At 42.2% G+C, this 25609-nt stretch overlaps 3 protein-coding genes across 6 annotated transcripts in view; 2 read left to right on the top strand and 1 right to left on the bottom strand.

The window, feature by feature from the left end:
- Positions 1-25609, bottom strand: part of tns1b (tensin 1b) — a 237564-nt gene that overhangs the window by 203531 nt on the left and 8424 nt on the right. The gene's annotated exons all lie outside the window — the stretch shown is intronic.
- LOC134324660 (gastricsin-like) lies at positions 276-5420 on the top strand. Its single transcript, XM_063006580.1, has 9 exons — positions 276-331; positions 997-1117; positions 1379-1496; positions 2220-2338; positions 2621-2808; positions 3408-3524; positions 3607-3754; positions 4995-5093; positions 5182-5420. The coding sequence occupies exons 1-9, from the start codon at positions 276-278 to the stop codon at positions 5338-5340; spliced, it is 1125 nt and encodes a 374-aa protein (XP_062862650.1). The 3' UTR covers positions 5341-5420.
- On the top strand, positions 16293-22392 carry LOC134324220 (gastricsin-like). The gene is made up of 8 exons (XM_063005934.1): positions 16293-16410; positions 18985-19103; positions 19196-19383; positions 19457-19573; positions 20369-20516; positions 20611-20709; positions 21416-21421; positions 22237-22392. The coding sequence occupies exons 1-8, from the start codon at positions 16293-16295 to the stop codon at positions 22390-22392; spliced, it is 951 nt and encodes a 316-aa protein (XP_062862004.1).

The following is a 25609-nucleotide window of genomic DNA, read 5'->3' as shown; positions in this document are numbered from 1 at the left end:
GACGATAATCTTAAAGATAACAAAACAAACCGACTCTGACTTTAATCTACCAGATATGATTAAATATCTTATATAATATGTAATATGAGCAAACTGAATCTTAGATAAATGTAATTAAACTGTGAGTTTGTTCTGATAAAGTCTGGATCAGATCACGCACTGCTGATTTTGTTTACGTCACGACCCCGGGGACGGGCGGATAAGCCCCGGTTATAAATACGACGGGTTCAGGTGTGTATCCGTGTGTGTGTGGAACAGAACCCCGTGAAGACGTGATGAAGTGTCTGGTTCTCGTGCTGCTCGGCCTGGTTCTCGCCGAGGGACTTGTCAGGTAAACCTGCTTTATTTCAGGTCTATACGAATAAGTACTGGCTCGTCCGAGGGAGGGAGGGTCGAAGGGGTTCCTCATAACTGCTGCAGTTACGCCCTCTGCTGGCTGATCCTTGGCGCTGCACAGAGACAGGGAATAATGGAGATCAGTGCGTGACTCTCCGTGCACGATACGGATCTCCGTATAAACCCTGGTCCAGGTAAAAGTAGGCAATTGTAGCCTAGTGGTTAAGGTACTGGACTAGTAATCAGAAGCTCGCGAGTTCAAGCCCCACCACTGCCAGGTTGATACTGTTGGGTCCTTGAGCAAGGCCCTCAGTTGCTTAGATAATATGCTGTAGATCAAATATAGAGAATATTAGATAATATTCATGTAAATGTAAATGAAAAGGCTAGGGACTAGTCTGCTGGGTGGGAAAAGATGGGACTAAAAAGTGGGTGGGGTGTAAGGACCCTGGTTAGTAGCCCTAGGCTCCTGTACAGAAGCGGAGGAACAAGGAGATCAGTGCGTGACTCTCCATGAGCGAGACTGACCTCATGCGCCGATCCACCAAAGTACGGGGGGGATAAAAAGGGTACCCTCTGTACGCCATCAGGGTCTCAGCAGAGGAAGATGAACTGGTTACGACTAAACTGGGAAATAAACTAGCTTCTCCTGGTATGTAGGGTTCCTCTGGTGAAGAAGAGGAGCATCATGAAGGAGAGAGGGATCACTGAGGAAACGCTGAAGTCCAGCCAGTTCAGCTCAGATCAGGATTACTACGAGAGCCTCGTCAACCAGCAGGATGTGAGTGTGGCTCATTACACCTACACTATAAAGCCAGAATTATGTGGACACCCCTCTTAATTATCAATTTGGCTGTTTTAGCTCCATCCGTTCCTCGCTAAGAAGTGAAGAACATCCAACTTTGGAGAAACATCAAAAGCAAGGTCCATAAAGGTCCATAAAGGTCTATAAAGTTTGGTGTGAAGAAACGCCCATATATGGGTCTGTCTGAAAACCAATTTGTACGTACGTTTAATAATCCATATCATCTCTCATCTCTAGATGGCGTATTTTGGAAAGATCGGTATCGGAACTCCTCCTCAGTACTTCTACGTCCACTTCGACACCGGCTCCAGCACCCTGTGGGTCAATTCGGTCTACTGCAACAGCGACGCCTGCAGTGAGTACCTGACGTAGGACATTTGCAAACCACTATAGAACTGAACTAAAGTCTAGATAGATAGATTGGGTCTGTCCTAAACCTAGTGACCACGCCCGGCTCTCTACTACCTACCTGATCAGCTCCTCAGTAGAGAGGATTCTAATCAGACCTCAGTCAGATCATCACTCAGAATTAAGGCGCCTCAGTAGGAGCATTTTAAGGGAGCTAAGAATTTATACACGCCCTCTTCTCGGGAGTGTAGCATGATGGGAAATGCGTCGGTATAGAGAGAGAGCTGGGTTTTCACACAGACCCCACAGATAGATGGATGGATAAATTAAAACATACTACAAAGACATGAGTAAGTAAATATGGAGACTATTTGGACTATTTGGAGCAAATAAATGTGCAAAGAGGCGCCAGTGTATTTCTGTGTATGATTTGGGAAATACCCGGTTAAATATGATCTGGGGTATTTGAGTAATAAACAGGGACGAGTTTGTGCCAGTATCATTTCGGACTGGCATTTATGTCGTTCGGGACCTGGATTACACGTTTACTGTGTAACCCAGTTGGCTCAGTGGGTAGCACTGTCGCCTCACAGCAAGAAGTTTGCATGTTCTCCCTGTGATGAATCTTGTGTAATGAGTAACTACCGTTCCTGTCATGAATGGAACCAAAGTGTAAAACATCACGTTAAATAAATAAATAAATATCTAAAACTGGTTTTGTTTTTCTCAGGCAGTCATCCTCTGTTTGACCCAAGCAAGTCATCCACGTTCTCCACCGACAACAAACCGTTTTCAATCAAATATGGGACCGGGAGCGTTCAGGGATTCATCGGCTACGACACGATCACAGTAAGTATAACGGTGACACCATTAAATATCGTACAGGTTCCATTGTTCTGACCGATAAACACCAAATACATCACAAAGGTCTGCGTGAGATCAATCGTACTTTATATGTTAAAAACCAGTCTTACAAATAAGAATTAAAATAAATAAACAACAGTGCTGACTTCTCGAGCTCATGAGCTCGAATCTCAGCTCTGCTATCGAAATACACATTGGGTATTCGGATATGACTAAACTGGGAGGAAAATGCTTTAAAATGTATTTATTTATTTATTTATTTATTAGATGGGTCAGCTGATCGTCACCAACCAGGACTTCGGTTTGAGCACCGTTGAGCCCGGCGATCACTTTGCCAGACCCCTGCATGACGGACTCATGGGTCTGGCCTTCAAACCCGACGATCAGACCATCGTGGATACCATGATCAAAGAGGGCCTGATCGAGGAGCCCATCTTTTCATTCTACCTGAGCAGGTAAACAGATAATAATTCATATCAAATATTCTCACTGCATTTCTGTCCCAAACTGAGCTGAGCTGGTCAACCAAGAGTGACAAAACGAAGTTGGCAGGCTAAGTGGCGCACAAGTACCCACAGAAGAGGGCCAAGCCGCAAACCCCTGAATCCTTGATGGCAGAGCATGAAGCCTTTGGCATCTACAGTGTCAATGCAAGAGGTCCAAACACCAAACCCCTTTGTGTACTCAGCTGTATAGTCCCAGGTCCGTCAGAACGCCCATGGTGGTGCCTGTCCACTATCGAAAGCACCTACAGTGGGCACACAGGCGTCGCAAATGGACCTACATGAGGTCAACTGGACCGACCAACCCCGTCTTTAATAAATATAAAAATTAAAAGAAATAGTAATGGGACGGAAGTTGAAAGAGCTGCCGGTAGTGTCCGGGCGCCAGATACCACGGGACTCCTTCAGATGTTCGGTGGAGTCTGGGAGTCCAGGTCACAGTGAGTCAGCTCATGTTAGATGGTAGCTTTGGCCTTAAAATCAATAATGTGATCTTACTGTATTTATGGCAAAAATAGACGTCCAATTAACACCTCGTTAATCAACAACAGGGACTCCGAGACCGGCAGCGAGATCGTCTTCGGTGGAACCGATCCCGATCACTACCAGGGCCAGATCCACTGGGTCCCAGTGCAACCAGACAGCCACTGGCAACTGGTCATCGACGGGTAAGATCTATCCTGCTTCGACTCTTCTGAGGCGCGTCCACGTTTTTAATAAACGATGAGAAATATCTGCCCCCGTTTTCAGGTTTGAGGTGAATCACCAGTCCACGGGATGGTGTGATGGTGGATGTACGGCCATAACAGACACCGGAACTTCACTCCTGCTCTGCCCACCACAGCACCTGGACTCTCTCCATCAGATGCTCGGAGCCCAGCAGGACGACAGCGGCAACGTGAGTCTTTTTTATTAATAACTAACGTAGCCTCAGGTTTCGGCTAAAATTTGGACATATCCAAGGACATGTTCCAACATCCATACTAAACACAGAGAGAGAAAAAAACCAAGACCTGTACCAACCAAGACTGAGACCAATACGAGACCAAGACACCATCAAAAAAGGTAGAGGTAAGACAAAGACCTATCAACCAAGACCATGACAATACCAAGATCCATACCAACCAAGACCATGACAATACCAAGACCTGGCCAACAGCGATACAAACCAAGACCAACATACAGCCAAAACCCAGACCAACCAAGACTAAGATCAATACAAGACCAAGACAACATTAAAACCCATTCAAACAGGCAAGACGATGACCTATCAATCAAGACTAAGACAATACCAAGATCCATAACAGCTCCATAAAGACCAAAACCCGGCAAACGGCCATACAAACCAAGACTAGAGCAAAACCAAGACCCATACCAACCAAGGCTGAGACCAATATGAGATCAAGACAAAATCAAAACTCGTACCAAAAAAGTTTAAGGGAAGACGTAGACCTATCAACCAAGACTAAGACAAGACCAAGACAATACCATGATCCATACCAATCAAGAACAGAACAAGACCAAGACCTGACCAACAGCCATACAACCAAGATCCACACCAACCAAGACCAAGACAACAGACATACACACCAATACCAGAACATGACCCATACCAACCAAGACCAGAACAAGACCAAATACCAATCTAGACAAAACATAGATCCATACCAAACAAGACCAAGACCCGGCCAATGGCCATAGAAACCAAGACCAATACCAACCAAGGCTGAGACCAATATAAGGTCAAGACAAGATCAAAACAGGCAAAGATGTAGACCTATCAACCATGATTAACACAAGACCTAGATCCTTTCTAACCAAGACCAGAACAAGACCAAGACCTGTCCACCCAAGACCAAGACCTGACCAACAGCCATACAAACCAAGACCAAAACCAAGAACCAGACTGATATCAAACTATACCTGGACAAGACACCAGATTAACTAAGATCCAAACCAACCAAAACCAAGACAAGAACAAGAACAAGATCTGGTCTTCATACCAGAACTGGCACAGTTTTAGGCACCATACAGTGAAACCATTCTACTGCTCATGTGCGCCCTCTATCTCCCAAACGTAACATTTACAGAATGTGTTGAATATAAATTCACCTTCTCTCTCTGGATTAAATCTTCAGTACGTCTTCGACTGTAATTCGGTGGACAGCCTACCCCCGCTGACCTTCATCATGAACGGAGCTCACCTTCACCTGCCAGGCTCCGCCTACGTCCTGCAGGTAAGAGCCGCACCGCCCCGTTACGCCTCCTACAGGCCGAACCCGTAAACCGATCAAATAAACCCGTATCTGCTGTATTATTAACCAGGGCGACGGTTCCGGGAGCTGCAGGAGCGGAATCCACTCGTCCCACACCGAGTACCGGAACGGACTTCCATACTGGATCCTGGGAGACGTCTTCCTCAGGGAGTTCTACTCCGTCTTCGATCAGGGAAACGCACAAGTGGGATTCGCCACCCTCGCGTAGAAATCTCGAACGTTCTGAGATGAAAACAGGAGCAGGTTATGGGGTCGGATCTCTTTCCTAAAGCCCTGAGGAACGTTCACACACGCTTCTATTTACTGTTGTTGATTTTTAATATAGTAATAATAACATCGTAATAATAACATCGTAATAATAACATCGTAATTCAAGCCATCAAAAACATTCTTGCTGTACGATCATCAGACTGGTGGAGTGGATGAAGATTTTAAAATCAATAAAAAACAAAACCTCACATTTTATTACTTTATTTTTCCTCCACGTCATTTGAAATGAATATTTCTTATTAATTATTAGCTCTTGTTTTAATAATAGCATTAAAATATATGTATAATTGTGTAATAATTGTATAATAGTTTGAGGCTAGTTGTGATACAGATGATTAAATAATATCAGTATGACATCACAAATAAAACATTAATAAAAAAAATCTTTCACAACCAGAACATTTCACTGTTTAATTATTCAATATAATTCAAATAGAACACACACTTTATATTTTTTATTCTTTATTCTTTAATTCGTTTTTATTCATATTATATTTTTTATTCTTTATTCTTTAATTCTTTATCTTTATATAATATTTTTATTCTTTTTGTTATATTTTTATTCTTTATTTTTTCATTCTTTATCTTTATATTATATTTTTTATTCTTTATGTTATATTTTTATTCTTTGTTCTTTAATTCTTTTTTCTTTATATTTCTTTTATTCTTTAATTCTTTATTATTTATATTACATTTTTTATACATTTTTAATAAATATTTTTTAATTATATTTATTTAATTCTTTAATTCTTTATTATTTATATTATATTTTTTAATCTTTATTCTTAAATTCTTTATATTGTATTTTTTTATTCTTTATTCTTTAATTCTTTATCTTTATGTTATATTTTTTATTCTTTATATTACATTTTTTATTCTTTAATTATTTTTTCTTTATATTTCTTTTATTCTTTAATTCTTTATTATTTATTTTACATTTTCTAATACATTTTAATAAATATTTTTAATTATATTTATTTTATTCTGAGACTTTAGTATCTCCAGTTAATCTGACTGCACGTCTTTGTACTGTGAGAGGAAACCGGAGCCCCCTTTGATTACTAGTCCAGCAACTTAAACATGAAGACATTAAACAGACAAACAACAAACCTACACACAAGATTATTACACTCTTCAAATTAAACATAGCCACTTCCCTCTGGACTCACTATTAATTTTTCCGACACACCTGAAATCTTTCTTTCAAGTTTCTTTAGAGCCACAATGTTTATCCAAAAGCTCAGGAATGTTATCGTAGGTGTAATGTTCATGTTTTGAGTTACGAGGAAAGGAGAGGTGAAGCGTTGTAGAGTGAATTTACGCAACAGTGACACCTAGAGTTAAAAATTAGAATTACATTTTTAAAAACCTGCTTAATAGTGAGACAACTTTCATTTTATTTCCAAAATGCAATTTCAAACATGGTAATGAACCACAGTTTAGACACCTGCGGTTTAGCTAAACTAGATTGGAAGTGGTTTGGGATGCAGCAGGAAAAACAAACAGACATAAAATCTATACACAAGGCTGAAGAAAGTGGATGTTCTACGCTCCAGCCCTGCTGTAAAGCTTTCGTTTTGTTTTAGATGTTGGTTCATAACAATCCGGAGACTGTAGATGTCTGGACATGAACCAGAGGGACAAAAGCGAGCATGAACGTCTTACATAAATACCACCGAGTTTATCTTATTATCTTATTATATCACATCTCTGTCATTTCATGCCACTGCAAAATAATAATAATAAAACCCGAGCTCGTACCCGGAGCCAGAGAGAGACGATGTAGGTAAAAGAATAAACCTGAGCTGTCGACTCAAAGACTCGAAGGTTAAAAGGCAGAACTAGACAAAGGACGGAGATCGCCGGGGTGTTTTGACGTTCTGTGGCAGCATGTTGGAACGGCGTCTATTTTCTTTTATCCTGAGAGCTCATTCCTGTGTGTTTACCGCACACACACACACACACACACACACACACACACACACACACACACACACCAGCAGCGTTAAACATGCAAAGCGTAGCATTAATTAAAAAATATATAAAGTTTACGGATAAAGCGACTACATTTAACTGACCAACCAAACTCACCCCATACAAATAATAAAAACACGTTTTTAATAGGGTGGCACGGTGGCTCGGTGGGTAGCACTGTCGCCTCACAGCAAGAAGGTCCTGGGTTCTATTCCTAGGTGAAGTGGTCAGGGTCCTGTCTGTGTGGATTTTGCATGTTCTCCCCGTGTCTGTGCAGCACCATAAATCAGCCAGCAGGAGTTATAAGGAACCCCAGCAGCCTTACCTCCCTCAGACGAGCCAATCATGACCTTTGCATGTTGTTTAGTGGGCTCTGTCACGAAGGCTCGATTTATAAAGCGCTCAAGACGTCCGGATATAGACGCCTGACCGGTTGATAGCATCGCTGGGAATTTGAACCCTGGACCTTAGCAGTAGTGGGCTGGCGTAATGTATCGCCACACTACCTGAGCGCCTGGATTATACACTCACTTACTTTCTTAACCACTAATCCAATCAGGGTCACAAAGGGTGCTGGAGCCTATCCCAGCTTTTCAATGGGCGCAAGGCACACAGTAAATGCATTTTATTTTTCTCTACTGCTGCTAGTACCTCTATTGGAGAGATGCCATGCATAATTTTATTGTACCTGTGTATAATGACCACAAAGATTCAATTCTATTTTATTCTATTCTATTCTATTTAGCAGGTCAGGTCTGAGGTGTAAACGCAGCTCCGTTTCTGAAGGTGACATTGACCGGTGACCGAACACACAATCGTTCAAAACGTCAGTGATAAAAACACCGCGGCCGAGATAAAGTCGTGTAAACTGTGAGATATACGTGAGATAGACGTAGATACGCCGGATAAAAGCAGATTATCGGCTTATATAACACCAGAACAAACAAACCTTATTATTATATAACTTATTATATAACTTATCTGTGTTTGTTCATCAACGTTAAACATGAGTGCTCCAGCGTGCTCGATTGGTTCGTCTCAGGTCACTCGGACGATTATAAATAGTTTCGGTCCGGGCGAGGAGGCGCCTCTGTTTGGAACAGAAGTTACCGTGAGCGTGAGGATGATGGAGCGTCTGGTGCTCGGCCTGCTCTGTCTGGTTCTGGTCGACGGACTCGTCAGGTAAGAGTCACAGCTCGGCAAATGATCACGGATTAGAATATAAGAAGAAGAGAAGGTAAAATAATTTTAAGATTTCGATCACGGTGGGTCTGATTTACTGGGTGAAAGACGTCAGGAAACACCACAGGACACACACACACCTCACTGCACGTCTTTGCACTGTGGGAGGAAACCGGAGTGCCCGGAGGAAACCCACACACACACACACACACACACACACACACACACACACACACAAAACTGAAAATGCGTGAGGCGACAGTGCTACCCACCTAGCCACTGTGTCTGCCACATTATTTAATTCATTCATTTATTCATTCATTATCTGTTTTACCGTCGCTTTATCCTGGTCAGGGTCGTGGTGGGTGCGATTTACTGAGCAAAAGGCAGGAAACACCCCGTACAGTTCACCAGTCCATCACAGGACACACACACACACACACCTGACTGCATGTGTTTGGACTGTTGGAAGAAACCGGAGCGTTCAGAGGAAACCCACACAGACACGGGGAGAACATGCAAAAAGGGACCTGGACCGCCCCACCTGGGAATCGAACCCAGGACCTTCTTGCTGTGAGGCGACAGTGCTACCCACCGAGCCACCGTGCCGCAAATATAATACAATAAACTGTTTAATACACTGTTGTTTATGGTTGTAGGCAGTTGTAGCCTAGTGGTTAAGGTACTGAAGTAATCAGAAGGTCGCTGGTTCAAGCCCCACCACTCCCTGGTTGACACTGTTGGGCCCTTAACCTTCACTTGCTTAGATAATATACTGTCACAGTGCTGTAAGTCGATTTGAATAAAGGCACTGTATAGTAACGCACTGTGGCTCGGTGGGTAGCACTGTCACATCATAGCGAGAAGGTCCTGGGTTCGATTCCCAGATGGAGTGAGCCATGTCCTTTCTGTGTGGAGTTTGTTCGTTCTCCCCGCGTTCCTGTGTCTGTGTGGTTTTTCCTCTGGGAGCTCCGGTTTTTGATGTGAAGCACGTGAGGATGATAACAGTAGGGTTTTGATGTGTGTACAGAGTTCCTCTAGTGAAATACGAGGACATTATGAAGGAACGAGGGTTCGAGATGGAGGTGCTGATGTCCGGGCAGTACGGATCAGAAGAGCTTCACGCAGAGGAGCTGGTCAACCAGCAAAACGTAAGTGAATTAAATATATACAGGTGAAGGTCCTGGGTTCGATTCCTATGTGGAGTTTGCATGTTCTCCCATTTTTGTGTGGGTTTCCTCCGGGAGCTTCAGTTTCCTCCTATAGTCCAAAGACTTGCAGTCAGACCGCTCCACCTGGGAATCAAACCCAGGACCTTCTCACTGTGAGGCGACAGTGCTTCCCACCAAACCATTGTGCCACTAATATGGACAATGATACACCAACAATCCAGTTTAAAAGCACTGTCACATCACAGCAAGAAGGTCCTGGGTTTGATTCCCATGTAGAGAGGTCCGGGTCTTTTCTGTGTGGAGTTTGCATGTTCTCCCATTTTTGTGTGGGTTTCCTCCGGGAGCTCCGGTTTCCTCCTATAGTCCAAAGACATGCAGTCAGGTGTGTGTGCCCTGTGATGGACTGGTGACCTGTCCGGGGTGTTTCCTGCCTTTCGCCCAGTGAATCAGACCCACAGCGACCCTGACCAGGATGAAGCGGTGGGTAAACACTCACTCACTTTATTAACCACTTATCCAATCAGGGTCGCGGGGGGGGTGCTGGAGCCTATCCCAGATTTTCAATGGGCGCAAGGCACACAGTAACACCCTGAACGGGGTGCCAGTCCATCACACACATTCCCCTATAGGGCAATTCAGTGTCTCCAATTATCCTGACTGCACGTGTTTGGACTGTGGGAGGAAACCCACGCAGACAAGGGGAGAACATGCAAACTCCCCACAGAAAGGACCCGGACCGCCCTGCCTGGGGATCGAACCCAGGACCTTCTTGCTGTGAGGAGACAGTGCTACCCACCGAGCCACCGTGCCGTCCCCTGGCTGGTAAAAATCGACTGAATTATTATTATGAAGTCATAAGTTTACATCCACTCGTAACACACGTGAACATCACACAGTGGTGGAGTTTTATCTCCTGTACTCGTTCTTATTGGGGTATTTTGGGGTTATTTGGGGACTAAATGATTAAATCACGTCATTCTGCACCGTGGAATTCCGGCTGAACCCCGTGCGTGCGAACACAATCCCCTCCAGCCTGGTTATCCTGGTTCTGATCTACAATAGCTGAAGATGCCCAGATCTGATCATTTACAGTGAATTTAGAAACCAGAACAGATTCAGATGAGAAGATTAAAGCTCCAAACTTCAGCCTGTAAAATAATAATAAATAAAATAAATAATTATTATTTTAAGATGGTTTGGACACTGAACAGACGACGCGGTGGGTTTTAGAAGCAGATGAAACTGAATCTTGATTTTGCCCGCGCTTGTGTTTTAACAACATCCACCTTTACAGTCAGTACTGGACTATCTCACTCTTCATCTAACATGAAACAGCTTCTTCCACAGAACTGTAGCCTCCAGTACAACCCCCACACACACACCCCATATACACACACACATTATATACACACACACACATTATATACACACACACACATTATATATATACACACACACATTATATACACACACACACATTATATATATACACACACACACATTATATACACACACACATTATATATATACACACACACACATTACACACACACATTATATATATACACACACACACATTATATACACACACACACATTATATATATACACACACACACATTATATATATACACACACACACATTATATACACACACACATTATATACAGGTCCTTCTCAAAAAATTAGCATATTGTGATAAAGTTCATTATTTTCCATAATGTAATGATAAAAATTAAACTTTCATATATTTTAGATTCATTGCACACCAACTGAAATATTTCAGGTCTTTTATTGTTTTAATACTGATGATTTTGGCATACAGCTCATGAAAACCCAAAATTCCTATCTCAAAAAATTAGCATATTTCATCCGACCAATAAAAGAAAAGTGTTTTTAATACAAAAAAAGTCAACCTTCAAATAATTATGTTCAGTTATGCACTCAATACTTGGTCGGGAATCCTTTTGCAGAAATGACTGCTTCAACGCGGCGTGGCATGGAGGCAATCAGCCTGTGGCACTGCTGAGGTGTTATGGAGGCCCAGGATGCTTCGATAGCGGCCTTAAGCTCATCCAGAGTGTTGGGTCTTGTGTCTCTCAACTTTCTCTTCACAATATCCCACAGATTCTCTATGGGGTTCAGGTCAGGAGAGTTGGCAGGCCAATTGAGCACAGTAATACCATGGTCAGTAAACCATTCACCAGTGGTTTTGGCACTGTGAGCAGGTGCCAGGTCGTGCTGAAAAATGAAATCTTCATCTCCATAAAGCTTTTCAGCAGATGGAAGCATGAAGTGCTCCAAAATCTCCTGATAGCTAGCTGCATTGACCCTGCCCTTGATAAAACACAGTGGACCAACACCAGCAGCTGACATGGCACCCCAGACCATCACTGACTGTGGGTACTTGACACTGGACTTCAGGCATTTTGGCATTTCCTTCTCCCCAGTCTTCCTCCAGACTCTGGCACCTTGATTTCCGAAAACAGTACTTTGGACCACTGAGCAACAGTCCAGTGCTGCTTCTCTGTAGCCTAGGTCAGGCGCTTCTGCCGCTGTTTCTGGTTCAAAAGTGGCTTGACCTGGGGAATGCGGCACCTGTAGCCCATTTCCTGCACACGCCTGTGCACGGTGGCTCTGGATGTTTCTACTCCAGACTCAGTCCACTGCTTCCGCAGGTCCCCCAAGGTCTGGAATCGGCCCTTCTCCACAATCTTCCTCAGGGTCCGGTCACCTCTTCTCGTTGTGCAGCGTTTTCTGCCACACTTTTTCCTTCCCACAGACTTCCCACTGAGGTGCCTTGATACAGCACTCTGGGAACAGCCTATTCGTTCAGAAATTTCTTTCTGTGTCTTACCCTCTTGCTTGAGGGTGTCAATGATGGCCTTCTGGACAGCAGTCAGGTCGGCAGTCTTACCCATGATTGCAGTTTTGAGTAATGAACCAGGCTGGGAGTTTTTAAAAGCCTCAGGAATCTTTTGCAGGTGTTTAGAGTTAATTCGTTGATTCAGATGATTAGGTTAATAGCTCGTTTAGAGAACCTTTTCATGATATGCTAATTTTTTGAGATAGGAATTTTGGGTTTTCATGAGCTGTATGCCAAAATCATCAGTATTAAAACAATAAAAGACCTGAAATATTTCAGTTGGTGTGCAATGAATGTAAAATATATGAAAGTTTAATTTTTATCATTACATTATGGAAAATAATGAACTTTATCACAATATGCTAATTTTTTGAGAAGGACCTGTATATACACACACATTATATACACACACACACATTATATATATACACACACACATTATATACACACACACATTATATACACACACACATTATATATATACACACACACACACACATTATATACACACACACACATTATATATATACACACACACATTATATACACACACACACATTATATATATACACACACACACACATTATATACACACACACACATTATATATATACACACACACATTAAATACACACACACACATTATATATATACACACACACATTATATATATACACACACACATTAAATACACACACACACATTATATATATACACACACACACATTATATATATACACACACACACACAAACACATTACGTAACGATATAGGGCTAAACAAGACAAGAGGGCGGACACACACGCAGAGATGTTTAATACAAAGGTTTAATAATGATAAAAGACAAGCGTACACAAGACAAGACAAAACATGAACAATGCTAAATTAAACACACATGAACTAAGCTACATGCTAAGCTAACAGCTAACACTAATCTAAACGTATGAAACAGGAACCTAAACCCAAAACTAAACAAGAACTATACTAAGATAAACAGAAACAAGACAAAACAAGGCATGAACAATAACAGACAGACAATAGCTAACAGACAGGAGCTAACAGACAGATGGGAGACAACAGACGGACGGGAGATAACAGACGGACGGGAGATAACAGACAGATGGGAAATAACAGACAGACAGGGGCAAACAGACAGACGGGAGCTAACAGACAGACGGGGGCTAACAGACAAACCCAAATCACAAAGGCAAACCAACATGACAGAGTCCAATCAAATCAAAGGCAAAGACAAATGGGCAATGGCTAACGGGGCTAACGGGGCCAACTCCCCATTTGACTGATCCCTGACTCCCCTCTTTAAATGCTAATTAACAGGGGACCAATCAAAAAAGGGGCGTTGGCTTCAGTCTGAGAGTAAAACGTGCTCCTGGAGAGAAGGGCGTGGCAGGGGTATCTGAGTTTCGGCACATAGAGGCTGGAATCGTGACACATTATATATATAATACATATATATATATATATACAGTGTATCACAAAAATGAGTACACCCCTCACATTTCTGCAGATATTTAAGTATATCTTTTCATGGGACAACACTGACAAAATGACACTTTGACACAATGAAAAGTAGTCTGTGTGCAGCTTATATAACAGTGTAAATTTATTCTTTCCTCAAAATAACTCAATATACAGCCATTAATGTCTAAACCACCGGCAACAAAAGTGAGTACACCCCTAAGAGACTACACCCCTAAATGTCCAAATTGAGCACTGCTTGTCATTTTCCCTCCAAAATGTCATGTGATTTGTTAGTGTTACTAGGTCTCAGGTGTGCATAGGGAGCAGTTGTGTTCAATTTACTAGTACAGCTCTCACACTCTCTCATACTGGTCACTGAAAGTTCCAACATGGCACCTCATGGCAAAGAACTCTCTGAGGATCTTAAAAGACGAATTGTTGCGCTACATGAAGATGGCCAACGCTACAAGAAGATTGCCAACACCCTGAAACTGAGCTGCAGCACAGTGGCCAAGATCATCCAGCGTTTTAAAAGAGCAGGTTCCACTCAGAACAGACCTTGCGTTGGTCGTCCAAAGAAGCTGAGTGCACGTGCTCAGCGTCACATCCAACTGCTGTCTTTGAAAGCTAGGCGCAGGAGTGCTGTCAGCATTGCTGCAGAGATTGAAAAGGTGGGGGGTCAGCCTTTCGGTGCTCAGACCATACGCCGCACACTACATCAAATCGGTCTGCATGGCTGTCACCCCAGAAGGAAGCCTCTTCTGAAGTCTCTACACAAGAAAGCCCGCAAACAGTTTGCTGAAGACATGTCAACAAAGGACATGGATTACTGGAACCATGTCCTATGGTCTGATGAGACCAAGATTAATTTGTTTGGTTCAGATGGTCTCAAGCATGTGTGGCGGCAATCAGGTGAGGAGTACAAAGATAAGTGTGTCATGCCTACAGTCAAGCATGGTGGTGGGAATGCCATGGTCTGGGGCTGCATGAGTGCAGCAGGTGTTGGGGAGTTACATTTCATTGAGGGACACATGAACTCCAATATGTACTGTGAAATACTGAAGCAGAGCATGATCCCCTCCCTCCGGAAACTGGGTCGCAGGGCAGTGTTCCAGCATGATAATGACCCCAAACACACCTCTAAGACGACCACTGCTTTATTGAAGAGGCTGAGGGTAAAGGTGATGGACTGGCCAAGCATGTCTCCAGACCTAAACCCAATAGAACATCTTTGGGGCATCCTCAAGCGGAAGGTGGAGGAGCGCAAAGTCTCGAATATCCGCCAGCTCCGTGATGTCGTCATGGAGGAGTGAAAAAGCATTCCAGTGGCAACCTGTGAAGCTCTGGTAAACTCCATGCCCAGAAGAGTTAAGGCAGTTCTGGGAAATAATGGTAGCCACACAAAATATTGACACTTCAGGAACTTTCACTAAGGGGTGTACTCACTTTTGTTGCCAGTGGTTTAGACATTAATGGCTGTATATTGAGTTATTTTGAGGGAAGAATAAATTTACACTGTTATATAAGCTGCACAAAGACTACTTTTCATTGTGTCAAAGTGTCATTTTGTCAGTGTTGTCCCATGAAAAGATATACTTAAATATCTGCAGAAATGTGAAGGGTGTACTCACTTTTGTGATACACTGTATATTATATATATATATATGTTTTTGCATGTGTGTGTATATATATATATATATATATATATATACACACACACATCATACACACACATATACAAACACACACATTATACACGCATTTCATACACACACAATATACACACAAACATTATAACACGTTATATCTATCTATCTATCTATCTCTATCTAGATAGATAGATAGATAGATAGATAGATAGATAGATAGATAGATAGATAGATAGATAGATAGATAGATAGATAGATAGATAGATAGATAGATAGATAGAATATAAACACACATTCACCTGGGTTTGATTCCTCGTCCAGGCAGCCACAGACAGTACATAAATATATAAATATATACTGTATATATATATATATATGACCATGAATGATTTATTATTTTGTATCTGGTTTCTATTTGTATTGCTGCTGGTCTCTCTGAGCTCTACCAAACAAGGTATCATGATTTAACCAGAATGACGATCGTATCTAACACACCTTCTGCCATATCACATGTGTGTGTGTGTGTGGTCCTCCAGCGGCTTACAATCCATATCATCTCTCATCTCTAGATGGCGTATTTTGGAAAGATCGGTATCGGAACTCCTCCTCAGTACTTCTACGTCCACTTCGACACCGGCTCCAGCACCCTGTGGGTCAATTCGGTCTACTGCAACAGCGACGCCTGCAGTGAGTACCGAACCCAGACACATGGATCAGCAGCACTCAGACCAGGTTCACGTGTAGGGGAGAGCGATGGAACAGTGGGCTGGTTGGCATTTAGGGACCCGGGTGTCGTGTGGCACCCACGCTGCCAAAGCATGGTGTTACGTGAACCTAGTCATAGTGAGGACGCACATCAGTGCACCCTAGTGCAGGTCACAAGCCCCGATCAATAGGAGGGTCTGTGCTGAATCAAACATTCAATCGAATGATCGTCTGCGGCGCCCCCTAATGGGAGCAGCTGCAATGAATCATCATATACACACCAATTAATGACAACATTTGCGTTCATTACTGTTCTATGACACCTAGTGTGGCTTAATTCTTTATAAAGTGCTCGGACTGGAACTCTATAGGAACTTTCGGAAATTGTCCCAATAGTGTCTCGTAGAAGGTGTAGATCTTCTTCTCCCAATAAAACGCTCTCTCAGCTTTTGTGAGCAGCTTCTTAGTTTACAACACGGTTCCAACACAGCTTGAACACTTGAATCTCTGTGTTAACTGAGTCCTGATGGCTAAATCATGTTGTAACCCAACTTTAGGTCCTACAGACAAGCAGTAGGTTTAAAGATAAGAGATAATATAATGATATCGTTATTGTTACGGTACAGGTACAATGAAATGCTGTTTGAAGCCTGTACCGTATTAATTAAGGTCAATTATATCAGAAAGTACAATGCAAGCTAAAACATCCAGCAAAATAATACATTTAAAATGCAATTAAAGTGTCTATTAGAATAATAAAGTGTCTGTTATAATGATCAGTAATATTCTTTAGGAGGTGAATATTTATGACATGGCAACATAAACATAATCCGGCTACTCTAAAATACCACATTATTTATTTTCTTTGTTTGTTTGCTGCATCGTGCAGCTGATTTCATGATGCAGCGGGGTCTCTCGCAGCATGCGTGTGCAGCACGTATAATCATGCATTAAAGGAAGGTATGTGAACAACCTAAAGCACTGGAGCGAGCGCTCTCAGGGACTCCCGGAGTTTTTCTCTGAAGATGCCACTTGTCAGAACAATGCATTACTGTGTCCGGCGGTGAAAAGTAGGATCAGCGGCGCAGATGTAGACGCCGTGTATAAATAAAGCTCGGCTATGCTGTGAATTCGACGCAAGTCTCCGGGGGTTTAAACGGCATCAGGAACACGCGTGAGCCGTACGGCGGCGGCCTGCAGTCGATTAGAATCTCCGGCTCGACTTACACACGACACTAGAATGGAATTTGAGCTTTAATTATAGATATTATTATCACCTAGCATGCTTAATTTAAAAAAAACACACCAGTACAACATAGTTTTAATCTATTTTGCTCCTATTTTCATGGTATTTGCCTCCAGTATCATGATATTTCCCACCTTTCCAGGCTGCAGTTCTCTTTTCATCCAGCAGATGTCACCAGAATTCACTCATACTAATCTGAATACGCATACAGTTGACCTGAATCATACACTGCTGTCCTGTCGTAGCCCCGCCCGACTAATTTACCGTAGTAATTTCATGTCTGACTTGCAGCTAAACATCCTCTGTTCAACCCCAAGAACTCGCGCACCTACCACACCAGGAACAAAGCGTTCTCGATCAAGTACGGGACTGTAGTAGCGCCACGTGCCAGTCGATTTACTAAAAGCTCCATGCCTGTTTGACCTGCATATACCCAGAAATGGCAAAGCAAAGTGCAGAGAGTAAAAAAAATGTAAAAAAAGTAAATAAATTCTCCTTAAAAAGACGCTCCTTTCTCGACTGTTCCTAGAAATGTCTGTTTTATGTACTGTTTGTGTTATCACCTACATTGCTTACCCACATACAGTAGACCTGAATTCTACACTGCTGTCCTGTCGTAGCTCAGTCCGATCAATTTAATGTAGTAATTCCACGTCTTACTTACATGCTCTGTTCGACCCCAAGAAGTCACGCACCTACCACACCAGGAACAAATCGTTCTCGCTTAAGTACGGGACTATAGAAGCGCCACGTGCCAATCCAAGCGCAAAGAATAAAAAAATAAAATAAAAAAGTAAATAAATTCTCCTTAAAAAGATGCTCCTTTCATGACTGTTCCTAGAAATGTCTGTTTTATCACCTACATTGCTTAAATGTTTAAAAACACACCAGTACAATGTAGTTTTGATCTATTTTGCTCCTATTTTTACGGTATTTGCCTTCAGCTTTAAAGTAATTCCCACTTTTCCAGGCTGCAATTCTATTTTCTACCAGCAGGTGTCGCCAGAATTTGCTCATATTAATCTGTATCATACAGTAGATCTAAATCATACGCTGAATTAAACCAAAATATTCGTTTTATCACCTACATTGCTTAAATGTTTTAGGAACACACCAGTACAATGTAGTTTTAATCTGTTTTAGTCCTATTTTTTTGGTATTTGCCTCCAGCTTCATGTTATTTCCCACCTTTCCAGGCTGCAATTCTCTTTACATCCAGCAGGTGTCACTAGAATTCACTTATATTGAGCTGTACCCACATACAGTAGACCTGAATCATTTAACGTAGTAATTCCATGTTTCATTTGCAGCTAAACATCCTCTGTTCAACCCAAAGAAGTCACGCACCTACAACAGCAGGAACAAACCGTTCTCGCTCAAGTACGGGACCGGAAGTGTTTCCGGCGTCATCGGCTACGACACCATCGCCGTGAGCACGCTTTAAGATATTTAAATAAAATAATAAAACAAACATATTTAATGCTTTGTTCTGTGTATCCTAACGCTCGTTTGTTTTTACAGGTCGGCGGTCTGAACGTCAAGAACCAGAAGATCGGCCTGAGCAAACAGGAGCCCGGCGATCACTTCGCCAAGCCCCTGCATGACGGACTCATGGGTCTGGCGTTCCTGCCACAGGATCAGACGATCGTGGACACCATGATTAACGAGGGCCTGATCCAGGAGCCCGTCTTCGCGTTCTACCTGAGCAGGTAAATTTTACTCCAACAAATCCATAAAGAACGCTAAAATTACAAGCTGAAACGTCTCGTCTCGATTTATCAGTCACGCCGATAAAGCCAGCGAGGTGATCTTCGGGGGAACGGATCCGTCTCATTACCGGGGCCCGATCAACTGGGTTCCTGCCCAAAAAAACAGCCACTGGCAGGTGATATTTGAAGGGTGAGTCGATCCAATCATATTTAAAACTATTAGCTTGGTTGACTTGCAATATTAAGCACATTTATACAGCAGTTTTAGGACTGAGCTATGCTAAATTAAACCTACACGTTCGAGTTTCCAGCGGGAGCGCACAAACCCAAAACAGGGGCTACATTTGTACAGAAATGACTGTCTAACCTACTAAAGTAGCTACTAATCCCATTGCCTAGCGATGTCTACCACATTTAAGACTATCGAAGCGCTATGTGCTGGTCACTTTACTAAAAGCACTGCGTCTGTTTGACCTGCTAATACCTCATAATGCATGTATACCTAGCAGTAGCACTTTAGTATGTTCAACAACCAATCACAGCACTCATTTAACCCTATAATGCCAAGCGTATCATATTTGATACATGAGTTTTAGAGACCTCTACATCATCAGTATGTATATTTTTTTCCTGAAAAACTTGGTGTACAATTTTGATACTTGTCTTCTGCCCCCGGTGGATTTGTCATGTACTGCATGCGCCAGAGGAGCTTTTATTGAGAGATCAAATATGATACAAATCAAAACTTATATAAACTTATTATTTAATTTCTCTTTTTTTTGGATTTTACAGAGGATCAAAAAATACTCCAGTTTAAAAAAAATTGCATTTTTTTAAAAACAGGTCAGAAACTAAATCACTGAGGTACTAAAATTTTCCTAAAACGGTTCCTTAGCAGTTTTATATTAACAGTCATAATTTTAGGATCATATTAGGACGAGGTTCAGAATTTAACCGCTTTTAAAATGTCTTTATCCGCCCTCAGATTCGAGGTGAACCACAAGTCCACTAACTGGTGTAGCAAGGGCTGCTCGGCCATAGTGGACACCGGGACGTCCATGCTGGAGTGTCCACCGCAGTACGTGGACTCTCTCCACAAAATGCTGGGAGCACACAAGGACTCGAGCGGTGATGTGAGTCCGTACTGACCCCTGACCCCTGATCTAGCGTTCCGTTACTGGGTGGTGGTGAAAAATGTTAAGGTTCACGTTTGTGTTTTGGTTCCAGTTTGTGTTTGAATGCAGTAAGGTGGACGGTCTTCCCACACTGACCTTCGCTATGAACGGGGCTCATCTGCACCTACCGCCCACTGCATACGTGCTTCAGGTATGTCTCAGTCCTGTACACAGGATCAGTAAAAGGTGTTCGGTCATCTTAGTCATTAGAAGATAGAAGAATGTCATGAAGGAGGAACCATGAGTTTACCACTGTGTTTATCTGGATTTTCCTCCCTGTTTCACTTTTAAACTTGCGTTACAGCTCCAGCTTCTGAGAAACGGTGAGAATCAGAATCAGCTTCTCCCAGAGTCTAAAACGCTTCTGGTTGAAAATAAAGCTTAACGTGGTTTAATGTAGTAAAAGAAGGAGACAGGAGCACTAAACTTCTCTTCATTATTACTGCTCATAAGTTCCTCCACTAATCACATTCCTCACTCGCTGTTTTACTACAATAAGTTTTGTTCGTACGGCCTGAGTCGCTTTTACTGCCACGTATCAAACAATTCGTCTCATTGGAGGAGCTTTGAAAAGGTCAGCGGAAAAATCATGAGCCCAACGTGGCAAAAGTGTCGCCACACCGCACAGGACACAACTGCACAGCCGGCGCAAAGCGGGTTTGCAGCTTCTCATGTGAATGCACTTGGGAGTTCAGCTAGCTTATGCTTACACCTACCAAAATCAGAGACTGTCCAAAACAAATTGGGACAGAACAGGTCAGAAACTAAATCCCCACAGGTCATGTGATGCAAATGGTTCCTAAAATGGTTCCTTGAGCAGCCGTGCATTGATAGTCGTAATTTTAGGATCCTATTAGGACAAGGTTTATTATTTACCTGCTTTTAAAATGTCTTTATCTACCGAAATCAGGGTAAAAGGTGTGTACGCCCCTTTGTGGAGGCTTTATGTTACATCTTGTAAACCACAGTAAGACCAGATTGTACAGCATAATAGAGAGAGAGAGTAACGGCCTCAGTATACTTCCTGCGAAGCTACGTTCGCGAGCTTACAAGCTGGAATACTTTCAGCGGTTTGGTTTTGCCTGTCGCATCTGCTCCACAGCTGCAGGTGACGCTGTGACATGTATTATGTTAAGTTCCGAAAAACGATGATCACAGTAATGGCGACGTGCGAGGTCTCGGAAGCGTATGAAAAATGCTACAAGAAGAAGCAGAGGAAGAACAATCGGGGTGTCTGTGTAATCTCTCAGCGAGGAATCGTAAAGGTGACGATACCGCCGTACTCGCTCTGAGAGACGCTCCTCAAAATCGCCCATGTTTGTTTTCATGGCACGCCTCTTTTTTTACCGACCAATCGCAGGCGTTGTCGTGGAGTGTCGTCGTCCGCGGAGTTCGCCCAGCTTCCATGTGCGCGACAAGGCGAGCGAAGCATCTGCGTGACGTCCGTGGTTGTTCGCGTTCTCCGCAATTACGTCACGTTGGTCACCAAAGCCAGCCGAACGTTGTCTCCGCATGAAGTACGCTGAGGCCTTAAGATTGTTGTTTGTGTTGCCTGGGTTCCGTAAAAATTAATGTGGGTCCCTTAAAAAAAGTTTGAAAAACCCTTGTTTACGCAATCCCGTCCCAGTTCAACCTTTCTGAAGCCTGCCTGTCCTCTTTTCTCTCCTGATATCTGAAGCATTCTGGCGGATCTTGCAAGAGCGGCATCAAAGCATCTCATGAGAAGTACAGAGACGGGCGTCCGTACTGGATCCTGGGTGACGTGTTCCTCAGAAACTTCTACTCCGTGTTCGATCAGGGACGAGCTCGAGTGGGATTCGCTACGCTGGCCTGAGGTTATAACGCCAGCGCTGTTTAGCACGTACAGATTTGGGCATGTGTGGTAAAAACCGACCGGGTACCAAACTCAGAGGAGAGCAGAACTGTTCTAATAATCTCCTAAACACTCAATTAATCTGTATCTGAATATTTCATCAGTTCCACAATAAATATCATGCATTATTACAACTGTTATTAGTGTTATTATAAACTGTTATTACTCTCAAATACACACACAAGAATGGATTCTTTACACTGTAAACACACCCTGTACTACCATGCTCACACACACTAAATTACTAGTAGTAGCCTTAGTACAGGCAGTAGTATTAGTAAGTATTAGCAGTAGTGGTGGTAGAAGTAATAGTAGTATTAGGGTTAGTATAAGTAATGGTAAAATTAGTATAAGTATTAGCAGTAGTATAAGTTCTAGTATTGGTAAAATTCTTAGTATTAGTATAAGAATTATAGTTGTATTAAAAGTATTATTTTAATAATATTAAGTAGTAGTACCAGGAGTAGTATTAGTATAAATAGTAAAAATAGTATTAGTAGTAGTAACATTAGTATTAGTAGAAGTAGTAGGAGTAGGACTACTATTAGTATTAGTAGTATTAGTAAAAGTAGTAATATTAGTACTGGTAGAAGTAGTATTGGGAGCAGTAGTATTAGTAGGACTAGTATTAGTAGGAGTAGTAGTAATAGTAGTAGTAGTGGTTCTAGTATTAGTATTAGTAGGAGCAGTAGTAGTAAAAGTAGTATTAGTAGTATTAGAAGTAGTAGCAGTAGGACTAGTAGTAGTAGTAGGAGTAGTAAAAGTAGTATTTGTAGTAGTAGCAGTAGGACTAGTAGTAGTAGTAGGAGTAGGAGTAGTAGGAGTAGGAGTAGGAGTAGTAAAAGTAGTATTCGTAGTAGTAGCAGTAGGACTAGTATTAGTAGGAGCAGTAGTAGTACAAGTAGTATTAGTAGTATTAGTATAAGTAGGAGTAGTAATAAAAGTAGTAGCAGCAGTAGTAGTAGTAGTAAAAGTAGTATTAGTAGTATTAGTAGTAGTAGCAGTAGGAGTAGTATTAGTATTAGTAGGAGCAGTAGTAGTAAAAGTAGTATTAGTAGTAATAGTATTAGTAGTATTGGGAGTAGTAGTAGTAATTGTATTAGTATTAGAAGTAGCAGCAGGAGTAGTATTAGTAGGAGTAGTATTAGTAGGAGTAGTATTAGCAGGAGTAGTATTAGTAGTAATAGAAGTATTAATTTATTAATTAGTAGTAGTAGTTGCAGGAGCAGTAAAATAGTTTTAGTAGTAACAGTATTAGTACTAGTAGTAGTAGTAGTATTAGTATAAGTAGGAGTAGTAATAAAAGTAGTAGCAGCAGTAGTAGTAGTAGTAAAAGTAGTATTAGTAGTATTAGTAGTAGTAGCAGTAGGAGTAGTATTAGTATTAGTAGGAGCAGTAGTAGTAAAAGTAGTATTAGTAGTAATAGTATTAGTAGTATTGGGAGTAGTAGTAGTAATTGTATTAGTATTAGAAGTAGCAGCAGGAGTAGTATTAGTAGGAGTAGTATTAGCAGGAGTAGTATTAGTAGTAATAGAAGTATTAATTTATTAATTAGTAGTAGTAGTTGCAGGAGCAGTAAAATAGTTTTAGTAGTAACAGTATTAGTACTAGTAGTAGTAGTAGTAGTAGTATTAGTATCTTGTCAGTAAGTTTTGAATTAAATAATAAATATGCAGTTATTCTGTGAACCCACGGTGGTTAAACTCTACTGTACATGAAAATACTGTTTCCTATCCTGGGAAAGTCATCAGTTCATAACTGGGTATAACACACACACACACACACACACACACACACACACACACACTTACTCGATCAGTTTAGAGTAGCTGATTCCCACTAGTGTTTCAGAGAAACCCTTCAGACATGACAAGAACATGAGGAATAAACAGTAGCATGGATCAGTGGGTTGTTGGAACTGTGTGGCACCACCACGACCTGCACTGACCTGTCAAAGCACACAGAGATAATGATCGGCTGGTCCGAGAGAGTGAGGGATTCCTCATAACTGCTGCAGTTACGACCTCTGCTGGCTGATCGATGGAACTGCACACAGACAGGCTTTATTCTCTGTGCACGATACGGATCTCCATACAAAGCAATCGTACTGAACACACATCGGAGGGGGGAATGCATTAAAAAGGAAAGTATAAGCAATAATAAAAACACAAACGGTTGGTGTTTTCTTTTACTATTCGATACACATGCATTTTACGCTGCTCCTCCCGGATTTGCAGGATTTGTGGAGCTGATACTGTTACAGCGTACAGAAAAGCTCCTGAGTGCTCGGCGTGCACTTGATGTTCACATTCCTGCACCTTGCCCAGGTATTTCTCACATTCTTCTGCGATCTGCTAATCCCTCCGAAATACCTCCTGAATTCCTCTTCCACAGAACCGGCACGATCTGGACGAGTGTAAATCGATCCTTTTAAAAACAGCGCGGGGGCGTCGGCACGGACGATCTGCCTTGGCTTGTTACGCTCGGCGTTAAACGCAGGAGAGAAGGAAAGAGACACCGGGGCTTTCATCCTGAGCGTGTTCAGAGTCAATGCAGCGTGACAAAGAGGGGATTTATTACAGCACTAAAAAAATAAATAATAAAAAAAATCCCACCAGCGCTGAGATTCTGGACTTTTCAAGGTCAAATCTCAGCTCTGCTACCGGTCGACTGGGCGCCCACTAGCAGACAAAACTGGCTACTAGTCTGTTGGGTGGGAAAAGACAGGACTAAAAAGTGGGCGGGGTCTTCAAGGCTGTGTAATAAACTTGCACACAAGTGCCCCCTTGTGGAGGCTTTACAATACATCTTGTAAGCAACAGTGGGACCAGATTGCCTCCGTTTTATTTATTTATTATATTTCGTTTTGATGTATTGTTTGTGTTGCCTGGGTGCGAGAACGACACTCGCGGGTCTGTAAATTTCCCCTCGACTCGAGTCCAAAAAGTTTACGCATCAAGTTTCTGCCGTCACAGTGACCGAGGTCTCTGTGCCAACCGCTGTAACCTCCTCCGGTCCACCAGCGTCTCGAACCCGTCTCACCTTTGTGTGGTGTACCCGTAGGCCGGCGTTTTTCTCCCTCCTCTCTGAAAAGCAGGAGGCTTAAAGGCTTAAAGGACGAATTCATGACACGTATCTGGTTTCTTCTACTGTAACTTCTTTCTCGTTCTGAAACAGA

Source organism: Trichomycterus rosablanca, chromosome 12, assembly GCF_030014385.1.
Source record: "Trichomycterus rosablanca isolate fTriRos1 chromosome 12, fTriRos1.hap1, whole genome shotgun sequence".
Lineage (NCBI taxonomy): Eukaryota > Metazoa > Chordata > Actinopteri > Siluriformes > Trichomycteridae > Trichomycterus > Trichomycterus rosablanca.
This window is presented reverse-complemented; position numbering and strand designations above follow the sequence as displayed.

Bases quoted from the DNA above. Each gene is read 5' to 3' on its own strand.
- LOC134324660 (XM_063006580.1), top strand. From the start codon at position 276: ATGAAGTGTCTGGTTCTCGTGCTGCTCGGCCTGGTTCTCGCCGAGGGA. The intron at 1,497-2,219 runs GTGAGTACCTGA...TGTTTTTCTCAG, and splicing joins CTGCAACAGCGACGCCTGCA to GCAGTCATCCTCTGTTTGAC. The intron at 2,339-2,620 runs GTAAGTATAACG...TTTATTTATTAG, and splicing joins TCGGCTACGACACGATCACA to ATGGGTCAGCTGATCGTCAC.
- LOC134324220 (XM_063005934.1), top strand. From the start codon at position 16,293: ATGGCGTATTTTGGAAAGATCGGTATCGGAACTCCTCCTCAGTACTTC. The intron at 16,411-18,984 runs GTGAGTACCGAA...TTTCATTTGCAG, and splicing joins CTGCAACAGCGACGCCTGCA to CTAAACATCCTCTGTTCAAC. The intron at 19,104-19,195 runs GTGAGCACGCTT...TTGTTTTTACAG, and splicing joins TCGGCTACGACACCATCGCC to GTCGGCGGTCTGAACGTCAA.